The sequence below is a fragment of the Centrocercus urophasianus genome, unplaced genomic scaffold, assembly GCF_019232065.1.
Source record: "Centrocercus urophasianus isolate 14NV4802_14NV808 unplaced genomic scaffold, USGS_Curo_1.0 seq_7, whole genome shotgun sequence".
Classification (NCBI taxonomy): domain Eukaryota; kingdom Metazoa; phylum Chordata; class Aves; order Galliformes; family Phasianidae; genus Centrocercus; species Centrocercus urophasianus.
This window is the reverse complement of record NW_024885310.1, coordinates 5,055,334-5,081,234: the sequence shown is the minus strand read 5'-3', so window position 1 is coordinate 5,081,234 and position 25,901 is coordinate 5,055,334. Positions and strand designations below refer to the sequence as shown.

The 25,901-nt window shown below is 36.8% G+C and overlaps 1 protein-coding gene across 6 annotated transcripts in view; it reads left to right on the top strand.

The window, feature by feature from the left end:
* METTL15 (methyltransferase like 15) overlaps window positions 1–25,901 on the top strand; it is a 92,869-nt gene that overhangs the window by 63,364 nt on the left and 3,604 nt on the right. For 5 of the 6 annotated variants that reach the window (XM_042837226.1, XM_042837223.1, XM_042837224.1 and 2 more), the window contains exons 4-5: window positions 17,967–18,158; window positions 21,125–21,303. In XM_042837226.1, the coding sequence (XP_042693160.1) occupies window positions 17,967–18,158; window positions 21,125–21,303 (371 nt within the window). The remainder of the gene's footprint in view (window positions 1–17,966; window positions 18,159–21,124; window positions 21,304–25,901) is intronic. The other variant, XM_042837228.1, reaches the window with a different exon arrangement.

Here is a 25,901-nt window from a genome sequence, read left to right as displayed (position 1 = left end):
TATGGCAAGTTGTACTTCAGTTATCTTCCTTTACGAGATAGAACGCTACTTTAAATCTCAAACTTTAGAACTAACCTGTAATATTAATCCAGTTTTAAAATTACCAACAAAATGCCCTTTTTTGTGTGTGCTAGTAATTTAAAAATGTGCTACTAATGATATTTTGGACACTTGAAAATCTGTGTAGCAGTTGTATAATTTCTCTTGCTACTTCACGTAGATTCAGAGACAGGATTGTCTGCTTGAAAACTGCTGGTGAATCAGGAAATTAGAGCAACATTTGGAAAAGTCTTGATGTACTATTGACTAACTTTCAAAAAGAATTCATATTTAGACTGTTACAACCTCCTGAATTGAGAGATCTGCTAGGTGGATATCCCTTATATGAAAGCTTTTATTAGCCCTGGGATAAAGGTCTTGAGAAAAAAAATTCTCTATGCAGAAATTGCCCTTAGGTTTGGTGTATATTGTATAAAGCCTGAAACAGTATGTTTCTTGCTCAGATTCTCTTATAGTACATGCAGTAGTTGCATGGTTTCACTACACTTGTAATTCCATTTTTTTTTTTTCTCAGCATTCCATTCCCAAGAGACATCAGACACGTTTGTCACAATTGCTAGACTTTTTAGATAAATCTGCTGGAGAATATTCATGATTTTCAGTGTGCTGCATTAGCTGAACACCTCTAATTTAGTCACAGTATATTCCTCATATCATCACAGGGATGAGCGAAGCAGCTAACAGAAGAATATTCAGGGTCCACAAATGAACTTCAGTTATGTTTTTTGTTAACATTCAGTTTCATCGATTGACCACAGGAACAAGGCACACAAGCGATTATTTATTTAAAATTTCATTAATGAGACATTGTGATGGAAGCTTCTTGTGAAGGACTGAGTCATATCTGCAGTCCAGTGTTTCAGGCCTCAAACTTCAATTGCAGTTTGGGAAGACTGTGCTGAAAGAGTAATTAGCTTCAGCTGTTGATCGTCATTTGTGCAGAACTGTAAAACTGCATGATTTCATCTCTCTTCAGTAGAGTGTGTGTGTACTGAATAGAATGATGTTTCATTTGATCTCTGCTGAAGTGAAGGAAAAAAGTATGGCACCTAACTATTTGATTGATACCTTGGTAAGTGACAAAATCAAGAAACGTGTCCTCAAGAAGTACTGCTTTCCTCTAGAAAGTAGGGAAGGCTTTTAAAACGACCTTTCCTTCAGTGAGCACCCGTTCACAGTTAGGGAGTATAGAATTTATGTAGATCTCTCTGAAAGTAATACCTTTTATTGATTTCCATCAAAACTACAACAGATACAAAGAGCACAACAACGCTGTTTGATAGCACAAGTTCTCAGCTACAAAATACTATTTCTCAATATAGTCACCATCACCAGCTGTGCATTTTTCTCAGAGATGAATGAGAGCCTGCATGCAGAACCCATAAAAATCTTCATAAGTGAAATTCATCCATTGTCATTGTTGCCACTGCTGAAGTGCACCACCCACTGCCTCACTGTGCTCACAGCCACTGGCCTCCATAGATGTTCAGCAAATGTTGATGAATGTCAACGTGTGCCATTTTTTATCTTTATTTTTTTAAATCAGTGACAACCATTTGCTTCATCCGCGCTTCCATGTCAGATGGCATCCTGTCAGTCAGACTGCCCCTCTGTTGCCATCTGTCACATGTCAACAAAATATAAAAGAAGGCTCAGCCTCTATTGCCATACTGTTAGAATCTGCCTCTGATGTCTTGGGCCAACATGATAAAATAGGAGGCATTACTTTCAGAGCATCCCTCATATAATGTTTGGAGAATACCTGCCATATAGTGCTGACACTTCTTGGAGAAGCCACGAGGCAAAACATAGATGAAAGCGGGAAAATCAGGAATATAAGGATGAGAGGGGACAAAAAAAAATACAGCAATCAAAGGATAAAAAAAGCAGGTCTGGAAGACCTGTGTAAGGCTTGCTGAGAAAAGTGCAGTGTCATAAGTATACTGAAAGTCCAAGTGTGTTGAATAATTCATGAGTGAACGGAGTAGGACATTTTTAGGAGGAGTAATATGAGTCAGAGGTAAAATTAATGGAAAAGATATAAATGTGGAACGTGACAGGCAAGACAGCAAAGAACCGGAGTTGAATATTGATTGACTGTTCAGCATCAGTAGTTAAAATCTTGTGGGTAAGTATGAGGTAGCCAAGAAGATGCTTTAGGGAGACCATAGGGTGTGTCTTCAGGCTATGTAGATCTAGATGGAAATACAGAGTGTAAGATAAACTTGTTATTTAGAGAGAGGAAACAAAAAAAAATAGCTGTTTGCATGATTGTGCATTTCTGTATTGCTACACAGCAAGAAGCGTGCTCACTCACAGTTGTCATGGAAAGTACTGTAGCTTTACACCCCTTTGTCCACTTCAGCATGGAATCAATTGGTGAAAACTCTTCTCTGAACACACAGTCCACTTCAGCCCTTGCAGAGGCCAGTGCAGCATCTCCTGCAAATGAGCCACCTCTTTGCTTTGGTGTTTGTTTTTTTTCTGGTGGGCCACTTTTGTGTCCAGCTTTGAGCTGAAGTTTTCCATTTCTCGTGTGAAATGGGAAGTACTTTCCTATGTTTGAATACATTGAAGATTTTTGTGCCACTATTTTGGTTTACAGGAACTTGTGTAACACTTCCTGTTTTACTCGATCAGCTGAGGTTTTCTGACAAAAATACTCCGGCACTTCGTGTGCACGCAGGTAGGGAAACAAGGATGTTTCAAGTCTTGTGATAATTACTCGGTTCTCAGGAAGCGGATTTGTGATAGCTACTTAATTAACACAAAAAATTATGGGTTCTATATGTAGCAGCTCTTTAAAAATGAAAACCAAAATGATATTATCTCATGCTCCTTGTCACTTTCCTGAGATGGCTTTGTATATTTATGTTAAATTAGGTTTACTAAAGCAGCTGAGAATGGTTTGGCATTCATGATACTGAAGGCAGGAGAGTCTAATAAGAATTAAGAGACTTGAGCAGCATATTTCCTGTATTTCTGAAATCCAGTTTATCAGCACAAAATATCACTTTATTAGTGCATGAAAGGATAGGCTGCATGATCCCTACCTTCTAGAAATCATATCTGGGTGAGTCTTGGCTACAAGGGTAGAAGATAAGGGCACAACGGGGTCTATTCTGCCTCCATTATTATTATTATTATTATTATTATTATTATTATTATTAATATAGAGGGACAACTCTAGATTTAAAAAAAAAAAAAAAAAAAAAAAAAAAAAAGAAAGAAAAGGAAAAAGATAAGAATGCCTGGAAGCACTCTCAGAAGTCCCAGGAAATAAGAGTGAAAAAACTATGAGATGGTGCAGAAAAAATTGCGTCAGTCATGTTCAGATGTTTCCAGTTGTAAATTTAAATGCAGGTTTCCTGAGCAAACAGAAAATCTAATGAATTTTAACCCTGAGTGACTTCCGAAACTAAATTTGGAGGAAATAAATTGTAAATGCTAAAAACATAGGTTTCAAACAATAAGACACTATCTAATTGGTTTTCTCAATCTAAAACAACATCAGATATATTGACGGAATTCCTCAAATATTTTTTTCTTCCCTGTTCTTGGAAACTTTATTAAAATAATAGGAATTGCACAAATCACCTGTCCTGGTGATTTTGGTTTCACACATAAAGAATTTATCCTAATGTCTAGTTCATGGTTGCTTTCTAGCAATTTAGCCAAATGTTCCTTGACTTTGTTCTCACTTGGCATCCAGAATGATTTAGTTCTGCCATCTTTTTAACAAATTCTTGCAGAGACGAGCATTCTGATCCCCTCCAGCTTTCTTTTATCCCAGAAGAAAAACAAAACATAGCATAACATAACGTTGAGTGTTTCCATGTGAGTAATTATTTCTAACCCCCTTTGTGTTGGTCTCTGGATCTTTTTCAGTTACGCTACTTTTTTTTAAAGCACTCTATCTGTAACTTGTCCAAATATTTCAGGTGAGACCTAATTAGTTCTGTGTAGCATGGGCTAATTGACTCTTAATTTTGTTGATCTGACTTCTGCTCATTATAGTGCAAAATATTTCATTTTTTGCTACCAGTATCACATTCTAATATAGGATATTATATTGAATAATGAAATTCTCATCTTTTTTCACCCCCAGCATTATGCTAATTTTGTGATACATGTATTTTTTCAGCTCAGAGCCACTTGCAACCTCTAAAAAATAATAAATAAATTACTGTTTCGTAAGTATTCAGTTGTCTGAGGCCAAGGACTGGTGCCTGTAAAATCCTGCTGGGTCGTCATCCCATCTAGCTTGGCTACAGAATGTTTCTAATAACTGGATTGACGTTTTTTAAACTCCTTGTGCTCCCTACAGAAGCTTAGTTCATAACTTCCTAGTTTGGCATGTTGTTCAGTTGAATAGTCAACACATAGCTCTACAGTCAGTATTTGCAGACTGTGCATTCTGTTAAGAAAAAAAATTCTCTTAATCGAAATACAGGCTTTGTGGGGCTTCAGCTAGTAAATACCTATCTACATAGCCTTCTTATTTTTTTGGTTCTTACATTTTAGTTCTTCAGTAATACTTTTAAGGAAGCGTTAGAGACGTACCTTTTCTCATCTCCTTTTTTTGAGGCGTTTTGTGAAGTGAGCCAGGTACTACCTGGAAACATGAGTCTGTATTGTGAATTTTTGTTCATCTGATTTCCCAGATCTGTGTTTAAAACGTGTGTAAGACTTGTCAGCATTAGCACATAGTGTGCATACAGCAGTAGTGAAGGCTCTTTCAAGTTGACATCTGTACTTTGTTCACTGTGCATTCTTTAGTGGCAAATCCCTAGATTAAACTGAATGCCCCTTAGTACTTACGTCATTTCAAGTACTCATCTTCATGTTTGGATTCTTTGGATAGGAATGCAAATAATGTGCTTCAAAACCAGTACAGTGAATGAGAAAAAAGGTACAGTAAGTGAAGGTGATCAGATGATGGTCTCAAAGAATCGTTTCTCTCCTGCCTGTAACCCCCAGACACATGCAAGTCTGATAAAGGATCTTAGTGTACCAGCTTCCTATCTATGAGAGAAGTTTGGTTCAAGTCCCTGAGATCAGCAGAAGCTTTTCCATTTCTTTCTGAAGACCATCTATCATAAAAATTTGTTAAAGTAGCAAAAGGAAGGTGCATACTTGTTGAAATATGTACTAATTGTGCAGAATATTGTTCTGCTGCTCACTTAACTTTAGAGAAGATCTCAGCATTTGTCTGAGTGATCCGTAAAGAGATGGTATCAGCTAAGCAAGCAGTAAAGATAAACTGCAAAGAGAATCTATTGAGAAGACTCAAAAGACTTTTTGACTGGATACATTGTTTGTCTTAATTTGCTTTACCAAATCCTGCATAAAATATGTAAAATTGTAGCAAAATGTGCATATGTTTTACGTCCCAATTTAGTAGAACTCTCTGACCAGAGAGCACCTTCTGTACTGTTGTGATAATAATCTGTGTCTCAACTAACTCTCTGGTTTTAAGGACAAAAGGAGTGTGATGTCAAAGTGCTTTATGTGGGAAGTCAGTCCATGCAGGTGAATACTGAGCATTTGGTCTTGTAGCGGAAGTTCATTGGGTAACAGGTTTTGTGGGCTTTTTAAAGACTGAGTAGCTCCAGGATTGCCTCAGGACTACTCTTCTAAATCGAATTCAAGTATGTGCATCATAACAAATCTAATGTCCATACTGTAAATTTAACACAAAAGTCATTGATGTTGCACAACACGTGGCAGGGATGGAATTTACTCTGCCTAGTTCATAACTGTTTTGCAAAGTAAGATCAGAGCTATGGTTGTCCTAATGTTAAGGCATTCTACTTGATGATTCTATTGAGTTTTGTTTTGATTGATATTTAATTATTGGAAATGCTTTGTCTTTTAAGTTTCTTTTGTAGAAGTTTTTCAAATTAAGCTATACTCAGTTTTATGTTATGCAATCTCAGTGAAGAGTATACTCTAGGCAACGCATTGAATTACTGAAATGAAATAGTAAGGCATTTCTTTGGCATTTCCCAGGGGAGATTTGAAACTTCACTAGAGCACACTGTACTAACACCAGTAAAGCCATGTAGCATCTTTTGGAGAATGTAATGAATTCTCAACGGTTTTCCCTTGAGAAAGATTAATTCACTTTTTTTAAAGGTATTTTTTTTATCTTAAAGTGCAGATAATTGTATTTGTATTCGTGTCAGTAGTTCATCACGTGATCAGGAATGTGAATATATTCGTATAATTAAAAAATACGTATTTTTTTCTAATGGGAATTATTCTACTTGACAACAAATTTTCAGCTAAAAGAGTATCGTAGCAAATGGATAACAATGAAACTCCACTTATCAGTGCTCCTAAGGATAAGCCGTGTCAGTGAAAAGTCAGTTATTTTGAGAATACACAAAAATACAACTTGTAAAACCGTGTACAGTTTGAGTCTTAATATTTTCATGTCCTCAAGTTATAATGAGCAATTATTTCATATCCTGTCAAGAATCCAACATCGAAAATTGAGTCTTGCACTAGTACACAGATATAAGAAAAGAACCTACTTGAAATATGTGTAAATGATTCAGGACTAATTTTATTAGCTACATATGTGACAAAGTAGACTGAACAAGTAGTGGTCTAGAGGATGTGTCAAACCACAGTTACATTATAATTGGAATAACAATACTAAAGATTGCTCTGTATTAATTTTATCATTAAATTTCTGAAGAAAGTATTCACAAAACAGCATCATTGACCTTGAAGACTTAAATAATTTAAATTCCTTTACCAGCTTGCTCTGCAATGTGTGCTAAAGCTTTTCAGCTGCCTGAAGGGCCGTCATGTAGCTGGAGTCCTTTAGAGTTTCTGGGACATGAGTTTAAAAGGCAGGAAATTCTCCTTAGGTGTAAGGGGGAAAAGACTGTCATGAGAGTGGTAGTACTGGAGCAAGGTGCCTGGAGAGGTTGTGGGATCTTCACCTTTGGAGGTGTTCAAGGCTCAGCTGCGTGTGGCCCCGAGCAATCCCATCTGATCAAACCTGCTTTGAGTGTGGAAGTGGGCTGGATCTCCTCTGGAGGTCTCTTACAACAAATGTGATTCTAGGATATGGTTCTCTGTAGCAGTCTGAACATTGACTGTATGAAAAGGATGCTTGCAGAATTCCAGTTTTCTAAAGCTTCAGTTTAAACAAAGTGGACTGTAGTTGTTTTCTGAAGCCTGCCATGATGGTGTCACTGTGCATTTTCGAGCAGCCAGAGGGCATTCCATTTCACATGGAAATCACCTGCACTTATTTAATCTGTACAATCTTAGCTGCTAGTAAAACTAGAAATACAAAAGAAAATTCACCAAGCCGGGGAGTCAGCAACTAGATATAGCACATGGGAAAGTAATCATAAATGTGGAGAAAGAACAGTGTGCAAAATACCAAGCCATCGAACTCCAGGTTGAATTGTTCTATATAGATCAACCAGTCCTCCTGTATTCCGATTGGAAAGAAATACAGAAACAACTGCTGCACCAAGGTGATCTTGTTTTGGTGCTTTTTTTTTTTTCCTTGTTTTGTTTTGGGTGTTTTTTGTTTGTTTGGTTGGGTTTTTTTGGTGGGGTTTTCTTGATTATTGCAGAATTTTTCTTCTGTGTCACAATAAGTGAATGCCTTCAAATTATCTTACTGCGCTCAGTGAAGAAATAGATACAGACCTTTTCCTTCAGTAATGGTCAAAAGTGGGTGACTCAGGATCAGAATCATCCTTTTGTAGCAAGAAAAGGCTTTGGCACTTGCTTTGTCTTCTGAATTTTAAGAAGCTGAAAATCATTTTATCTGAAAGCAATGTCTTTAGGGATTTAATATGGGAAAGTAGAAGTTTCCAGTCAATGTTATGTTTAGTTCAATAGTCTGGTCATCACCTCGAGGAAAAATAACTAGAAAAGGATGAACTTTACGGTGAAGATTTACAATAACTGTTGAAATATGAGTGTACTGTAAGAGACTCCTAGATCAGGAGGGGAGTCAACTCTTTGAAAGGGTAGATAACAGCAGGACGAGGGGAAATGGTTTGAAGTTGAGGGAGGGAAAATTGAGGTTGGATGTCAGGGGGAAGTTCTTTGCTATGGGAGTGGTGAGGTGCTGGAACAGCTGCCCAGAGAGGCTGTGATGCCCCATCCATCCCTGGAGGTGTCCAAGGCCAGGTTGGATGGGGCCCTGGGCAGCCTGGGCTGCTATGAAATGTGGAGGTTGGTGGCCCTGCGTGTGGCAGGGGGTTGGAGACTCATGATCCTTGAGGTCCCTTCCAACCCTGGCCATTCTGTGATCATTTAATCCAATTGCTTGGTATTACAAACCACTGCATAATTTAATCTCCTTTGCTGTGCTCTATCTCAGAAAGTAATTAGGAGTTCTATATGCAGTACTTCAGCTATTCTAGAGTCTAATTTTTCATGATAGGAATTTTTTTTGAAATTTCCAGTTACAGTAGTTACTGAATTTCATTTTAGTTAAATAAAATTAACGAATAGTTGATTAATATCTATTAGTTCTTTTCTCTCCCTGGCACTTAAAATACCCAATAGAGAATACTAACATCTATTCTTGGCTTTCTTTTTTTGTATGCAAAACAAGACTAGTTTTTTTTAAGTTTGATCTCATAATAATAGTTCTTACTCATTCTAGTCATTTCTGTGCCAATTCCACTTTGAGTTGTTCCCTTTTAAGTAAAGCTCCCTCAATAGCTTTCAGTACTCCAGATGAAGTGTTACAGCTGATGCTTTTCTATTTCTAATGAAGATAATTTTGACTTGTACATCTTTGGTTTTTTTTTTATGCTTACATTCACACTACTGTTTACTATTCATTTTATGGTCAAATACAACTTCACCTTCCTTTTCCTCATGGTTATGAGCAGATGACAACCTTCCAGCTCATTCAGGTTCTCCCTTCTGTCACTTTATAACACAGTTTTGCATGCTATGCTGTTCAACTCATTCCATTTTTCTCTGTTCATTTCTTTATGAACTTAAGCATCCTTTGTTGGAGTAGTTATGAGCAGTTTAACTAGGTTAATGTATCCTTTTGTAGATTCAGGGAAACTTATCTTAAAATACTTATTTTGGTTATGCGCTTTTCAGGATCATGTTTCGTGATGCTCTGAATTTATTTGTGCAAAGCTTCTGAGAGCCTTGCAATCACATTATTCTGTTTCCACATCGGTTCTTCCCTATGGTACCTTTTTAACTTAGGTTATAAATGTTGTCTGCTTGAAAAAAATCAGACTTTGTAGATTGTATAGCTGTTTAGTTACATTCTTACACTTCAGTTATGGATATTTTTTGATCCACTAGTGATGCGCTTTTCAAAACTTAAATACTGTGAGGTTTTTTTTGCAAAACATTTCGTATATGACAGGAGAGAATTAGCATTTAACACAGAATTGCCTTTAAGATTTCATGTGGATGCTAACTAAATGCTGTCTTCAGAACACAAGATCTAAAGTTCCTAAACAAACTAGTTTTACTGGTAAGATTGTGTTCTGTACTGGTAAGAATGAGTTTTTTGAAGTGGGAAAAGGTTGAGGTTGCTGGGAGCACTTCAGGAACACAAACATGCGTCTATATGGGATTGCTTAGTAGGAATTACACGTAGGGAGGAAAAAGTTACTTGTTTCATTCATAATGAATTCTTGATGCCAAATTTAATCATTCTTACTGTTCTAGGGTTTAAACTGCTGTGTCAAACAAAGAAATAGTTTGCCAAAGGACATAAGAATTTTGTAGGGCTGTATCAGCCCTCTCCAATACTGTCAGCTGCTGAATAATTAGGAAAAAAATAAAAAACTTCTGTGGCTCAGATTGCTTTTCCATTCATTAGGTCATATTATTACCACCGAGTCTTAAAATCTAGACTCTTATTTTGTTAACAAGGCAAAGGCTATGCAAATATATTCCAAGTATTAGTAGCAGCAGGTCTGTCAAAGCAACAATTATACACCATCTTTAGCAAGCTCTCTCTGTGACTAGAGCTCTTCAGAATGCCAGAATTTATCATGTGGAAAAACGCTGTGTAAATTTGCGAGCTGAATGAAATCCAACAATAGTTACATTTATGATTTGGTTTTGTAGGGAGGATGAAGAGATGCTGTATGTCTGTGTTTTTATAACAGTCTCACACAATGTGAATTGAGTTGTGATAGGAGGCATTTTAAAGCAATTGACTGCATGGGCATGGGGAGAAGGAGTCTTTTTGGCAGTTCATCTCATGTCGTTTTTGAAATCATCAACGTGCATTCTGCTAACCAACTTTGTTTTATGTGCCAATAACTGTCAGAAAACAAAACCTTTTGGTCAGCTTATAAATGAATACTCTTGGAAGTTGGATAGCCATATTCTTATTTTACAAACCGACTATGGCACTAATATGCATAGCTCTTGTATTTCTAATGTCTATCGACATACATCCAGAATTTCTGCCACAGTCTGCAGGATTTTGGTGTTAAATAGAAATTTTCTTCACTCTGATGCCAGTGGCAAAATCTGTTTGTGTTGTTGTGTTGTGAAGCAATGTTGTGGCTTTCATGAAAGTTTGAATTTTTATATGGGTTTCTGGGGGGGATGGGCAGGAGAGTTTTATAAAAAAAAAAATATCTTTTAAAAATGGCAGTACAGAATGAATGAGGAAATAATGTGTAAGATTTTAATGCTTTGCTGCCTCTTTATTAACAGTGAAAAGCATTCTAAAACATAGAAGTGAACACTGTCCATTACAAAGTGATTATGCAAACCATCAGTAGAAGACAAAACTTACTGAAATAATTATTGAAGTAGTAGTAGTTATCAATAGACATGTAAATCAACAAATCTGACTTATTTTTGTAATATATACATATTGAATCTGATAGACTGGTGTGCTCTTGCTGGCTATGGAAATTACTGTGTTAAGTCTTTCCTTGTTTCAGAATTGTGCCATATCCTGGCCACTTGTGCTTGAACGAAAGTAGAACCACAGTGGTGGTGATTGTGGAAAGAAAGTATTCTGAACTGCCATAGCCAGGCATGCTTGTATCAATAGAGGCAATATATCCAAACCATACAGCTGTGGTTTGTCCAGTTTTTGTTTTTGGGTTTTTTTTCTTGAATAATTCCTCTAATTCCTCTGATCTCTTTGATTTCTCTGGTCATGGAAACTGAGCATTTTTAGGACTGTTTTGGACACCTGCTTCACTGTTTTTTCCCAGCCAGTGGTTTCAGACTTTATGTTTATGTTCTGTCTTTTTCTTAAGTTGTGCTGTACTGTGTTCCAGGGAGGTTACATGAGGTGAGTAGAAGAGGGGATGACAGCCAGTATAAAGAGTGCCAGCCATTCCAAGGAGATGCATTAGCTTTAAAGTTAGACTCTGTTAATAAATCTGAGAGTCATAGTATTGGGTAGATCCAAAATGATTATACAGGTATTCAACTGCTCTTACACTATGTCCACTGAACCTTGTAGAACTGGATTGCCCATTTCCTGTGAATGGTAACCTCCTGTACATTGCAAAATAAAATCCCCAGATAGTGCAATGTAAAGTCAGAAAAATATTTTTGATTATTCTGTTGGGACGGTGTTTTATTCTTTGAACTGACAGGTCCCACAAGTGAAAGGCAAATCATTCCAATGGCTTGGCTTCCTTGGCACATCTAAAAGATGACAACATACTACATATTTTACGTATATTATGTAATAAAGTTGTTATGCAAAACAAAATGTTACTTATTATGTAACAGAGGTTTTAACTCTGGCTAGCTGCAAATTTCATGAAATGGTAGAATTTGCTCCTGTTACTCAGCAAAACTTTGCGTTACTTAAGAAATGTAAAAGGTACATTTTCTCAAATAGTGGTGAGGCATATAATTTTGATGTTTACCCTCACAATCATTTGCCTTATTGTATTATTCTTGAGTTTTCCCAGGAATAAAATTCCCTTCTTAATCTGTAAATTAGCTAAAGAGGAACTTTCAGGAAAGACAGGGAACTTCTGGAGACGGTCCATTAGAGGGCCACAGAGTTGATCAAGGACCTGGAGCATCTCTGCTTTGGGGAAAGGCTGAGAGACTTGGGACTGTTCAGCCTGGAGAAGAGAAGACTGATGGGGGATCTGATCAATGCTTGTAAATATCTAATGGGCAGGAGTCAAGTGGATGGGGCCAGGCAGTGCTCAGCAACAGGACAAAAGGCAATGGGCAGAAAGCGGAACACAAAGTTCCATCTGAACGTGAGAAAGAACTTCTGACTTTGAGGGTGACAGAACACTGGAAAAAGCTGCCCGGAGGGGCTGTGAAGTCTCCTATGGAGATATGAAAAATCCCCCTGGATGCTTTCCTGTGTAACCTACTGTAGGGAACCTTTCTTAGTGGGTGGTTGGACTCAATGATCTCTAGAAGTCCCTTCTATTCCCTACAATTCTGTGGTGAGTGACTTAAAAAAGATATCAAATATCTGAAGGTTTCTAATATATTCAGTGGAAATTCTTGTTGATATGTATGCTTTTGATTAACTATTTTCCTTTAATTAAAACTGTGTTTATAGCTTCAATATCAAGCAGTATTTTTCACTGGACACAATAAAGGAATGGATACTTTATGTAGAGGTAAAAATGAGTCTTAAAATAACGAGCAGTCAGCTTTCAGGCATCTTGAAATTTCTTATGGATATGTCTGTGAGGATGTTAATCCAATTGATGTTATATCCAATTTTTGGTACTTTTGGAAGCCTGCTTTTACGGAATCTGTTGTATGTACAACGGGAGGAAATTTTGTTGCAAGCTACAGGATGATTAAAGCAGGAAATAACTAGTTTAATAATGGATTGAGTAGGAGGTTGTGTTACACAGATGGAAGGACAATTGACAAGAGGAGAGAAAAGCAAGAGTAATCATCCTTGATATATTGGTTCAGGCAATGTAAGATGTTGAGTGTTCTACAGGTTAATGGGAAATGAGGTTTTGTTTGCTTTCTTCCTTGGTGCTTCAAGTTATGCAGGAAGAAACTTCTAGAGCATATGCATACCTTTTAATTTACCCAAGCCATAAGTGAGAACACTTGGTACTTAGATGTTTGCCAACTCTTGAATGCTCACAACTGGTATTTCTATGATCTTAATAAGCAGGATAAAATTGTGATTTTAGTCCTTACATTTGAAAACACAAACTTTTTTTCTGGGAGCTGCTTTTAATGTATACTTCTTCCTGTTTCCAGGTCTTTGTTAATCAGTCTGTGATTTGGTTATTTGGCTTTGTAATTTTGTAGTACAAAACCCAACCTAGACTGATCTGTTTGTTTTCAAACAGATGTATGGGCTTCTTCCACAATGTACAAACACATGTACAGAGAAGAGGGTTGCACTGAGGCTGAGTAACGTTCATAACAATTTCCACGTAGGATGGTGAAAGTTCCAGGGATTTACAAATGGTGTGCTTCGTCTTGTAGATGTTTTTGGCTCAGAGCAGCAGTGAGTGGAAGTGGCAGCTGTCTGACAGCTGTTGGGTGACCGAGGTGAAGTGAGTCAGTGCTATCAACCCAGTCCTGTACCAGTATCCTAATTACAGCTGATACTAATTGGCACCCCTTCTGGCAGTCTCAGTGGAGTTACTGAATCAAAACGATGCACCAGACTGGTCCCCTCATTTCATGGCTTTGGCAAGAGTTAGCTGAAAAACTTTTTTTTTTGGCTCTCTCAAAGGAACCATTTACTCTTGGTTGAGTAGATGGTAGCTTTCATTACTGACAGGGGATCATCACTTCCTGACATTCTGTCTATTCAAACATGGAATTTGTAGGAGTAGCAATGGTGAAAGGATCAAGAGCAGCTACCGTTATATGCATGTAAAAATACTGAAGTGGCATGAAAGCATAATCATAGTTTTCTATGAAATTACTTGTGATTGATGTCACAGCAACCTCTGTGACTACTCAGAGAAACGAGGTGAGAGGAAACATTTTCTCTGTTTATTTTGTAGAAATTATATTCATGTTTTACTTTTGTTTTCTGTGCGCATCCCTCTCAGCTGAGGGAAATAAAAGTGAAATATTGTCATGAAGCATTTATAAAATCACATTAACTGAAAGCAGAAGAGCCAGAAATGGATTAGACTTTGAGTTCTTCTCTCTTTTTTCATTCTTTCATATAATTGAGAAGTATGGATCCAAGTGCTATCTGTCATGAATTCTGTACTCTGTGTCGTAGTATAATATAATTAAATACTGTGCTATGACCTGAGTTGAAGGGTCTTGAACCTGAGGTCATGTCTTACTTTTGAACTATTGCAGACAGTACAAGTAGTCTGAAAATCCTTGAGATTGTTTTACAGTGAAATCTATTAAGGCCCCAAGAACTTCTGTGGCAGGTGAAATAACTTAATTATTTTTGAAATTGACTTACATTGTGTGTGTGTGTACCCACTGTTCCTTTACATTCTTAGGGAATACTTCTTTCCTTGGAGAATGTCAAAATTGATGAAGAGACACTGTGTATGTTGAATATTTTGAGAAGTTAGCAGTAGCTTGATAGCATCAGTTGGAAATTTGCTAAAACTTATCGTGCTCTTACAAAAACAAAAAGAAAAAAGCAATCCAAATGGAAGCTAAAAATGTGACGAGCATTGTCTGGTTTCATGTCTTCACACCATTTCTTTGTTGTATTTCCTTGCTGAATACATTTAAGCTGGTGTTTAATCTTTCACATCTTATTTCTCTATGTGTAGGTTTGGGCTACAAGCTATTCATAGTGTTTTTAGGTGTCTGAAATAGTCTGAGCACGTAGAGTGGTATTCATCTACTGTGTTTAACATTTCTCTTACTGAAGAGACGAGCGGTTTTAAAACATCAGAACACTGGGGAAAAAAAAAAAGCATAAAGAATTTCCCTATTCATGGGAAGAGCCAGTGACCTGTAAATGTAGGCCATGCTCTTTTTTAGAGTAGTGTGCACAGTTTTTGTTGTTTGTTTATTTGAGGCTGTTTTACAGCAATGTAAACAGAAATCTGAATGCGAAGGAATTGAAACATTTTCTCAAGAAGATCTTGCATAGCATACCATTGGTATTTGGACAGAGGCATGAAGAATAGTAGACAAGGGAAGAGTTTATTATGTTTTAATAAATGCTTCTGAGTGCATGGTGAAACATTTTTCCTTGAGTAAATGTCATACTCATCATCTAACGCATACGTGTCCAACCTGCTAGTTCTATGTTTTTATTACCCTCTTTTTTATGTTTTAATAAAAAAGACTTTTTGTTACTTACACACGTTAACTATATTACATATTTTATGTGGAATCCAAGATAACTACTCTTAACTCATTGTGATCCAGGCAAACCTAAAGACTGGGACACATGATCTGATACATGAGTCCTTGTCAACATTACCATTCCATCATTGTCACCATTCTGTAAAATAAAAAAGGTTGACATCTGTATTTGTTTTCATAAGGTAATAACTGATCACTCATAGCTACGTATTTGGTTTGATTAATTAAAATATCTTGAGATAACCGAGGTGCTTGAAGTTGTTTCTTCTGATTCAGAAATAAACAATTCAAAGAACTGAAGGTTTTAATCTAGTTATTATAATCTCATAAAATGCACCTGCATTTATTAAAGATTTATATTCACCAAGACGCTTGACTCCACCATTGGTATAAAATTAGTCATGTAATACACAGGTTATATACAAAGGCTTTATTTTCTCACAGCTGAAAGGGTGACATCCAAATGTCTAATTCTTTTTCAATCTTTATTGGTGAACTCCAGAACACTTTCCATCTGAAGAATCTCTCTCCAAACAGTAAACTTCAACTTACATCAAATATGCATGTTTATGTACCTTTTCCTAATCTCAAAGGCTTAACATAAACAGTTTCTTTAAAGAAATATAATGAAATTTCTAGCAAGATGCAAATATAATTCAAAATTGTTTTTTTCAGAATGATTGTTAGCACCAGACAGTGCTGTTTCACAGCTGCCAACACTTACTGTTGAGGAACTGGACAGTTTTAATTAAAGGAAAATAGTTAACTCATTTTTTTTTTACATATTTAATTTGTTTTCATCTCCCGCATACAGAATTATAGAGTTCATTCATTTACAGAAGCTCTAAATTTAGGAATACTGCTGGATTGCCCAAAGTGGTGCAGAGTTTCAAGAAAATTCTTTTCATATTGATGGGAAATGTAACCTCAGAGTTATCTCAAGTAACTACTGAGTTTAAATTAAGCTAAACGTGTTAAATAGATCGTTGTACTTTTCAGGAATTCAGTTCTCATTTGGCTGAATAGTTGTATTTAATTACATGCTGGACAGTACTCAGTTCAGAAGTGTGTATGTGTGAACATGTTATCCCTCATGAAATCTGTTCATTCGAGGTATTTCTCAGTTTTTGAGCTACGTTAAATAGATTAATCCTATTTTAATGAGGATACCATTATATGCCTGCATGTTCTTCCACATGGTTGTGTTCATAGCATCTTCCTTTTAATGGAGCATTTACTCTTTTTTTTCCCCTTATAGCATTTCCTCACTAATTGGATGGGTACAAAAAATAGTTCTGATTCCCTCCTGTTCGTGAGCTCTTCTAATATTGCAATCTCTGGAGTCAGCTAGATGGAAATAATACTTGTGTTTATGTTAAACTGACCTGAAAGATGGATTAGACTTAAGCTGATGTTGTAAAAAATATTTCAGTTGTTTTGGGGGGAGGTTGTGGTTTTGTTGTTTTTTTTCTTCTTATTTTTTTTTTTTTCCCAAAATGTCTATAATGTTGACTCCTCAGAAAACATACAAGCAGTGTCCTTCTGTAGTAAGGGATTGTGCTCTCCATCCACTCACCATTGCCCGTGTGACTTTAACAATGATGTGAGTTAACTTGAGTGTCTTGTAGCAATTTGAGTATGGGACTGAGGATTACTTAGCCAGCCAATATCAGAACTCTAATGTGGAGGCAGTGATTTATTTTTAGGTGCCAAAATATACTGTTTTCTGTTTGTTTCTTTGATTGTTTGCAGGTACTGATTAAAAGATTAAAGATTTGCAGGTACAGCAGCACGTTGGTTAAACTTCTTAAATTTTTTGAAATTTTAACAGTAAGTAAATAAGTGATTTGCTTGTAGGTCACCTTTATAGATAGACTACAATCTACCGTACACGTTTAGATCCCAAGAGAGAGCTGGACATCTCAGAGAATTTCTTTTCCCTTACCATGCCACTTTTGCTCTCCAGTAGAGGAATCTGAAGCAAGAAAGAACAATGCAAAGCACAAAGAAAGCATATAAAACTCTATTCTCCACACTGTTTAGCTGACTAAATCAAAGCTGCTCTGCTACCTTTTATTTGCTTTTGATCCAGTGCATCTAATTTTGCCCGATTATTTTTGAATTGACAGCTACCATAAAAAAAAGTGTTTGTCCTGTGGCAAGGATTGAAGACTTTTTTTCCTGACAAAAGAGTATTAACCACAAGACTGGGCCATCATATTCCATGTTGTCTGCTTTTCCTTAGGTCCAAGAACCATTCATTTTTTTTTCTGCGTTTTGGCATCCCATAACTAAGAGTCATGCCCAGAGTAAGGAATAATGTGGTGGTCAGAGAATTCCCATTGAGTGTGAAAGATGACTCTGAGTTCTTCCATACTGAAAAATGAAATTTTATCAGGTTTCTGATTTGTTGTGAGCACTTTGGGTACTTTGGGATTAAGCAGGAAGGAAGTAAAGACAAGCTTAATAACCACTGATGGGTGAGTAGAATCAGTTTTGCATGCTGGCACATGAAAAGTACCTAAATTGTTACTTTGGGAATAACACTATTACTTCAGAGATAAGTAAGCATTACCAACTAATTCCTTCTGTATGAGATGAAAACACTGCACTGTTAAAGATGAAGGGTTTTATTTCTGGTTTTCTTACAGGAAACAGATTCAAGCTCTTCTAGGACAGTTTAGCCAGTCAGAGGCTTTGTTAATCTCATCTGGAGTTGAGCCTGGAACTCTAGATGGAGTTCTCTTGGATGCTGGATGTTCTTCTATGCAATTTGATACACCTGAAAGAGGTTTTTCCCTGCAGAAGGATGGACCTTTGGACATGAGGATGGATAGTGACAGGTAATTTTTAATAAAATATTTTTCCTTGGAACTCAACTGTGTGCTCAGTAACACTGTGTATCTCATTTCCTGTTAAAGAGAAGAATTCACATAATAAAATTGTACCTAAATTTGCTCAAATATGCTGTCAATATCTTGCTACAAAACTTTTAATTTTCAATAATTAGAATTCTGGCTATGTTCCTTTCTTTTTTAAAACAGGAGGAATGTTCCAGTGATATGTAATTAATCTAGTAATGTTTATCTTAACTACACCATTCAAATCTTACTTTTTTGGTGTGTGTGGTATGCAGCTGTAGGGACAAGTTTTACTGTAAGGCTTACAGATTCTGATAATGTTATGGAGAGCAAAAGAAAATGCCAAGTATGGTTATGTTGACAGGATGCTCAGCCAGAGCTTTGAGATGAAGTTCCAAGATCTATTTCTGTAGTGCATTCCACAAGGAAGATGTGGAGGCTTTTATAGAATCACAAAATTGTAGGGGTTAAGGGGGACTTCTGGAGATCGTTGAGTCCAACCACCCGCTAAGGCAAGTTCCCTAAAGTGGGTTACACAGGAAAGCATCCAGGGGGATTTTAATAGCTCCAGAGAAGGTGACCCCACAGCCACCCTGAGCAGCCTTTTCCAGTGTTCTGCCACCCTCAAAGTCAGAAGTTCTTTCTCATGTTCAGATGGAACTTTGTGTTCCAGTTCTGGCCATTGCTACTTGTCCTGATATTGGTCGCCACCAAGTAGAGCCTCGACCTTCCTCTTGTCTCCCGTTCTTTAGATATTTGTAATCACTGGAAAGATCCCCTCTCAGTCTTCTCCAGGCTGAACAGTTCCAAGTCTCCCAGCCTTTCTAATAGATGCCAGGTCCCTAATAATCCTCCTGAAGTTCCCTGCCTTTCCTGAAATGGGGAGCCCAGGACTGGACACGGTACTCCCAGTATGACCTCACCTGGGCAGAGTAGAGAGGGAAGATAACCTTCTTGCTGACCATGCTACTTTATTTGTTTAAGAAGAAAACCAGATTTTATTAAAATATTAAATCAAAATATTTGTTAGGATTTCTGTTTCCTTTCATTGGGGAGTGAGTAGGAAAGACAATTTGCTTTTTCCTTTCTTTCGTTCTTTAAAAGGGGAAGCTACTCTGCCCTTCCCAGTTTGGTCATTGTGTGATATCTAGTCTTGGTTTCAGCCAACTTGTTTATTGGCTGCATTGCAGCAAGGTCTGTACAGGCTGTGTTGTTCCCAGGAAGCCTTCTGTATGGTTTCAACACAACCTGAGGCCTGTTTTCTCTGCTATTTCTGCCCTACCTCAGACTGCTGGATCTGGAGGCTCACAATTCATTACCGCGTACCCTTTCCTTTTTTTGCAAAACTTACTTTTCATGGGGTGATCACTTGACCAAATCATGTTCCTCCCTCTTTTCTGCAATGGCCGCCTGACCCATTTTCTTTTCTGTAAAAGAAACCTTAAAATAAGTCTAAATATATATATATATCCTATTGGTGATATTCAACAGTTAAAATCCAACCGCAAAGTTGCTTTTAACGTACTAGAATAATGTTATGCTATTGCACTTTCCTTATCATTCTTGCTGGTTTTATTTTGTATTGCTCAGGAGGCACATCAGCCTTATTTAATTGTTGAATTAACAATTACCAAGTGAATCACCTATACTTAAAATAATCAGTATTAGACCATGACACTGAGTTAGGAGCATGAAATTACACTTAGACAGCGGTTTTCATCTTCAAATGACCCAATATATATTCCTGTAGTGTTGTGCTTTTTATGTGAAAATGACAGAGATCTGTGTTGCATAGATGGTGGCAGTAAATGTATAATATATTACTACTAGGAGTATGAAAATCTGTCTCGTTTTGATGAACGTGTAGTCTTAAGAAATGTAATTTGGTCTTTCGTTGTTCACATAGAGCCTACGGGAAACCTCTGTTTCTAGGCAATTGTTCTACCACATTAACATTAAGACTTAACACAGCAAATTTCTTGGTGCTTCCTTTTAGTATTTTTGTGTAAAAATCCCGTGTGATGCTCCTGGGATTCAGCCCTCTGATTTCATGACTCTGAACTTCAGACTTGCATTTGCATCATGAGGATACATACGTGTAACAGTGTATAAGAACAAAGGCTACCTGTGGCATGACAAAAGCCTTCTGCTACAGTTGTTGCTATGATACACCTTGCTTCTGATATCTAAGTTTTGTTATCTTTTTTTTAAGATTCTGCAGGAGTGTAATGAATGCCTGAAAAATGTTCAGCATGCTAGTGTCTTTGTAAGAGGGAATTTATTGAGTAGTTTGCATGCTTTTTCACGTTAGTTAATCCTTAGATGATGAACAGTTAATGCTTTGAACTGTTTCAATAGTAAAGTGGCACAGATTAAAAATAAATACGTATGTGTGACTTAAACCCTTTCAATTGTAATGATTCCTTTCATTTGTAATATTGGATCACTTGTATTCTCTCAAAAACAATATGTGGATATAAATTTTTATGCCTCTTAATGAAATGTGAAGTTGAATTGTTTTCACAAGCAATTGTTTTCATAGCAGATGTGAAAGAAAAGATCCTTGAGATCAGAAAAAAAATAAAAATAAAAAAATTCAAGGTAACTAAAATGAACCTTTAAGGGGCAAGTTTATATTCTAAAGCTGTCAAAATAGGAACAGTTGCACAGCGTTTCCAATTTAGCCTGATACTGAACTATATTTATCCTCGTCAACTCATTAGACATAGTTTATCATACTTGGAAGTTTCAGCTGTTTTAATTGATATTGTGGAGCAAACTCCACTCAACAAGAAGTGCATTTTCATAGGTTTGCTGTCTCTCACTTGAAAACCTCAAAGGCACTTGTATGCACTGTGTGTGTTTGACTTTGTCTCAAAGCTATGAAGCTTCACCTCTTGTCAATGAATACTGACGTCAGTGAACTAATTGGCTCTTCTTGTGCGTAGGTACCCTGACATGCCCACTGCTGCTGATGTTGTGAATGCTTTAGATCAACAGGCACTTGCGTCCATCCTGAGAACATACGGGGAGGAGAAGCACGCCAAGAAAATCGCTTCAGCCATCGTTCAGGCACGCAGCATATATCCCATCACCAGAACTCAGCAGCTTGCAAGCATTGTTGCAGGTACCCTCATTAATTCTTCACAGTGGCTGAAAGAGGAAAAAAATATTAATCCCCAAAGTCCCAGAGGGATCTATTTGTACTTGAAATCATGCAGGATCTGATCCTGCCTATTCTGCTCTGATGTCAGTTCTCTTTTTTCCCCTGTAAGTTCCCACTTGTTATACTGTATTTTGCCGATTAGTTTAATAATAGATTTTACATGAAGTGATTTATCATTTTGCCTACCAAGTTAAAACACAGAATGACAGCAGCCTAGGGAGTTTTTTATCCCAGCTATTGGTAAGCATTCAAATATCAGATACATCAAATGCATCTCATAGTTTTAACTTTCTACATTTTAATATTTTGATTTTGAAGGGAAGTTTCCAATTATGAATGAAATTAGATTTGTTCCCTCTGCTAAAAGAACAAGGAAGCAAAAAAATAAAGCAATACGTAGCTTGCTTCATCTCGTGAATGCCAACTAGAGCAGCCTGAAGCACCTACTGAAACACTTCATCTTACCTGCTCTTAACTGTAAACAACATGAACAAAATGTAGTTAGGCAGCAGCTGTGCTCACATTTAAAACCTTCATGTTTGGATTCTTGAATCAAAGTTTTCAAGGAAAAATGAATGATAGAAATACTGTGCCTCAACATTCTAATATATACTGTTGGGTCTTTTTATTTAACCGAGAAGTGAAAATTACTGGGTCTCCAACAGCTATAAATTGTTGACAACCAAATTTAGAACTTTAAAATGGTTACCCAAATGTATCACTATTCATTACTGAATTTTAAAAGCTCTGTCTGTATTCTGAAGACTTGAAAAAACAATGACAGCAAGAAGGATTAAGAACTGATTGAATGGCAAGTCTCAGAATATGATGATCAACAACACTGGATCTGACTGGAGGACTAGCTAGTGCTGTCCCCCAGCGATCTGTACTGGGGTTGGTCTTGTTCACCTTACTCATCAATGACCTTGGTGAAGGCACAGAGTGCAACCTCACTAAGTTTGCTGATGATAGCAAATTGGGTCCCCAAGATAGCTGGGGACCTGTAGCATCACCTTTACGAGGGAAGGCTGAGAGAGCTGAGCCTATTCATCCCAGAGAAGTCTGAAGAGGGAATCTTCTTAATGTGTAAATATGTTTTAAGGGAGTGGCAACCAAGGCAGGGACCAGTCTTTTTTTCTGTGGTGCCTGGCAACAGGACAAGAGGCAACAGGTGCAAACTAAAACACAGGAAATCTGCATGTGAGAAAAACTTCTTCACTGTGAGGGTGACAGAGCACTGGAACAAGCTGCCCAGAAAAGTTGTGGCGTCTCCTTCTGTGGAAATATTCAAAACCTGCCTGGATGTGTTCCTAGGCAATGTCCTCTAGGTGATTCTGCTTGAAGCAGTGGGATTGGGCTTGACTGATCCCAAGTGGTCCCATCCAACTTCAACCATTCTGTGTTTCTGCGGTGCCTTTATGTTTAATGGATTGCGTATGACTTGTCACCTAATGGTCACTTTCTGTCTTAGTGACAGGGTTTTTCTTCTTCTCACGTTAAACTCCAATATATTTGAAGAGCTGCTTAATATGTGAAATCAGGAAGGCAGTTTTTACTAAGCATGCCAAGGAAAATTTTTCTGCCAGGCAGTAAATGTGTTTTGAACTTCTTGTGGAGTGTGTAAGTTAAAAGAGTTTTAGGACCACTACATTTATCTGTTTTTGGGTAGAAATTTTTGCAGTTTTAATTTGATTTCTCCAGTAAAGGAGGTCAAAGGTAAATCTTTACTAGTTTTAGAAATGAGTACGCATTAAGAAAATTTCTGGTAAGTTTAACAGCTCAATTGATGATCAGTTCTTCTGCAAAATGATATCCATGAAGTTATTAAGGTAAACAGTAACAAAAGTCCAGAGATTAGTGGTAGAATCCTCTTGTAGCCCTGCTTAGAAAACCTTGACTAGTTAAGGATTTAAAGCAGATTAAGCTCTATGACTTATTAGTTAAATGCCAAGTCCTTAAAAATAAGCAATTAAATCATTATAGTAATAAAATCTCATGTTTTAAATTTTCCAGATTCTATCAGAGCACAATTTTATCACCAGAACAAGAACATTTTCTGCCTGATTAACAAGCCAGAATACAAGCAAAAAATGTAGTCAGGGAGACTGGTTATTTCTATGTATCTCTTTGTTGATTTGAATATGTATAATTCATATATAGTCCCTTTTCTTTTTTCACGTGATTATTAAGTATGACCTCAGATTTTCTAGAACTCCAAACTCTGTGTAAAGTTCTGGCTGCTCAGTGAATCCCAGTGAATTCAAGCTAGATTTATACTAGACTGAAACTGGAAAAGGCAAGTGCTAGTCTAAACTACCTAAGAAACAAAAATGAAAGAGTTAGAGGATATATTGCTGTTACTGATTGATTGGGAGATAAATTTGAAGGATATAACTGGAAAAAAAGCCAGCACCCACCTCCACAACAGTGACATGACAATCAGACATTTCTGAAGTTTGTATCGACAGGAATTAGAATGCTAAGGAACAGCTTAAAAAAAATTATAAATAGATCTGTATGTTGAGTTTGCCTACAACAGCTTGAGGCTAGCTCAGGTATCAACACATTTATTACAGTCTTTTGTTGCAGCTCCAGAAAACAAGTCCTCCTAACTCTTGGCATAGAGCCTGGAAGTTGTCTTTCTACAGACTTTGTCATTGAATAAGATCCTACAAAAAAAAAAAAAAAGACAAAGTACTTCTAAAAGCTTTTGATCCATTTAAATAAGGAGGTCTCTGAGTAATCTATGGGGTCTGGAGTTTACATAGGGAAAAAAAGAGGATTTTTTTTTTTTATCACTGATGTGAACATCATCTCTTTCTCCAGCAGTTTGACTGTACTGCTTACAGTTTTCATTGCAGATATGTGACAATGAGACAATGAACAGACGTTCTTAGCTGAACATCTGTAAATAGATATGTGGAAGTCAACTAAGAAACATTTCTGATGGCTGTTGCTGAAGCTCTTTGAGTTCTGTTTTGAAATTGTAGAATTAACTGGATAGGTGGGAAAACTGGTTAGAAATTGTGAAAATAAAATTAATTTTATTGTGTTTTTTCTATACAACTCTCAATTTTTGTTTCAAGTGGGTGATATAATTTTTTTATATTTTTGTTTGTTTTCACAATTGGTATTTTTTTGTAATGGCACTTAAGTATGTGATAATCCTTTGGACTTGACTTGAAAGGAGCTAATGATGAGGTATTAACGAAACAGCAGTTTAAAAAGCTTTATTAGGTAAAGCCAATCGCATTCAGACTGGTCCACATTTATAGACTTGGTCAGTATGGAGTTTGTAATATTGCCTGAATTTCAGAAGAGTGGGAATTAACATTGTACTGAGGGAGCCTAGACAAAAGGACATTGGTTGCGTCACAGAAACTTATTAAATGCAATTCTAATTCAACAGACGAATTCCTGCAAACAGGTGCACAATCTGAATTAATTTTTAAACTCTCCCACACTCATGCACTCTGGGGACTTTAATAGTTCTTATTGACAGGCACAGCACGCTGCTAATTTCATTCACAAGCTTAAGAATTTCAATGCATTTTAACTTGTGAATCTGTTTCAATTTTAAAAGTGTTAGTAGCATCAGGACATCCCAAAACTAAAAATGATAATTTTTCTCAGTGGGATTTCAAGCCAGTTGTCTAGCCAGAAGTGCGATGTTTTTATGAATGAACTTCATTTTGCAAGCTTCCCATACGGCTCTTTACGTATGTATTTTTGTACATGGTACAGCCTGTTACCAGGAAGGATTTTCTTTTAGTGTTGTGGTAATCGGAGGGGGCTGGGTGAGAGACTTTTGCAGAAAATACTGGTAGATTTTGTTGAACAATACCAGAGGGCTAAGAGTGAATAGAAAAAAAGGTGGCACATAGATTATATCTGCTGTGCTTGTTGAAAGAGATGAGGATCCATATGTGTGACAGAAACCACTACCACAAATTATATATATCAGCTGATGGCAATCTCTAAAGACAAACCAATAAGCCATTGCATTTTAAGATGTTATGGTTTTAATTAGGGTTTTGGTTGCATAAAACTACTCAGTGGCTATGCTTTTTTTTACCAGTTTCCTGAATTGGGTTCTGTACCTGTATCTATGTCCAACAATGCTGCTGGACATGCAACGATGCAACATGTGATATTTGCACATGTTCATCTGAGGTTTGTAATGTGTTAATGTATTTACAGAATATATTAGGGTCTTAATTTCTTTATTTCTCTTCCAAGTTTCTCGTAAATCTATGTTGCAAGGATTTGTTTTTCAGATTTCCTTCCTAATTTATAGATATTTTGAAACAAAGTTTATCATCATAGAAGATTATTGAGGGAAGATGTTCCACTCAGCCGCACTGGACAATTATTTGACCAGAGATTAGCACTTAGTGACTTTTATGAAATAATTTTGAGCAGATCTGAATAGCATCCTGTTCATTCACAAAAGTCAAAGATATTTTGATGACACAGAGCCTAAAACTTTGAGTATTTCACTAAAATTCCAGTGAGATTGACTGTGGAGATTTAAGTAAAGAATCTCATTCTAGGCTTCC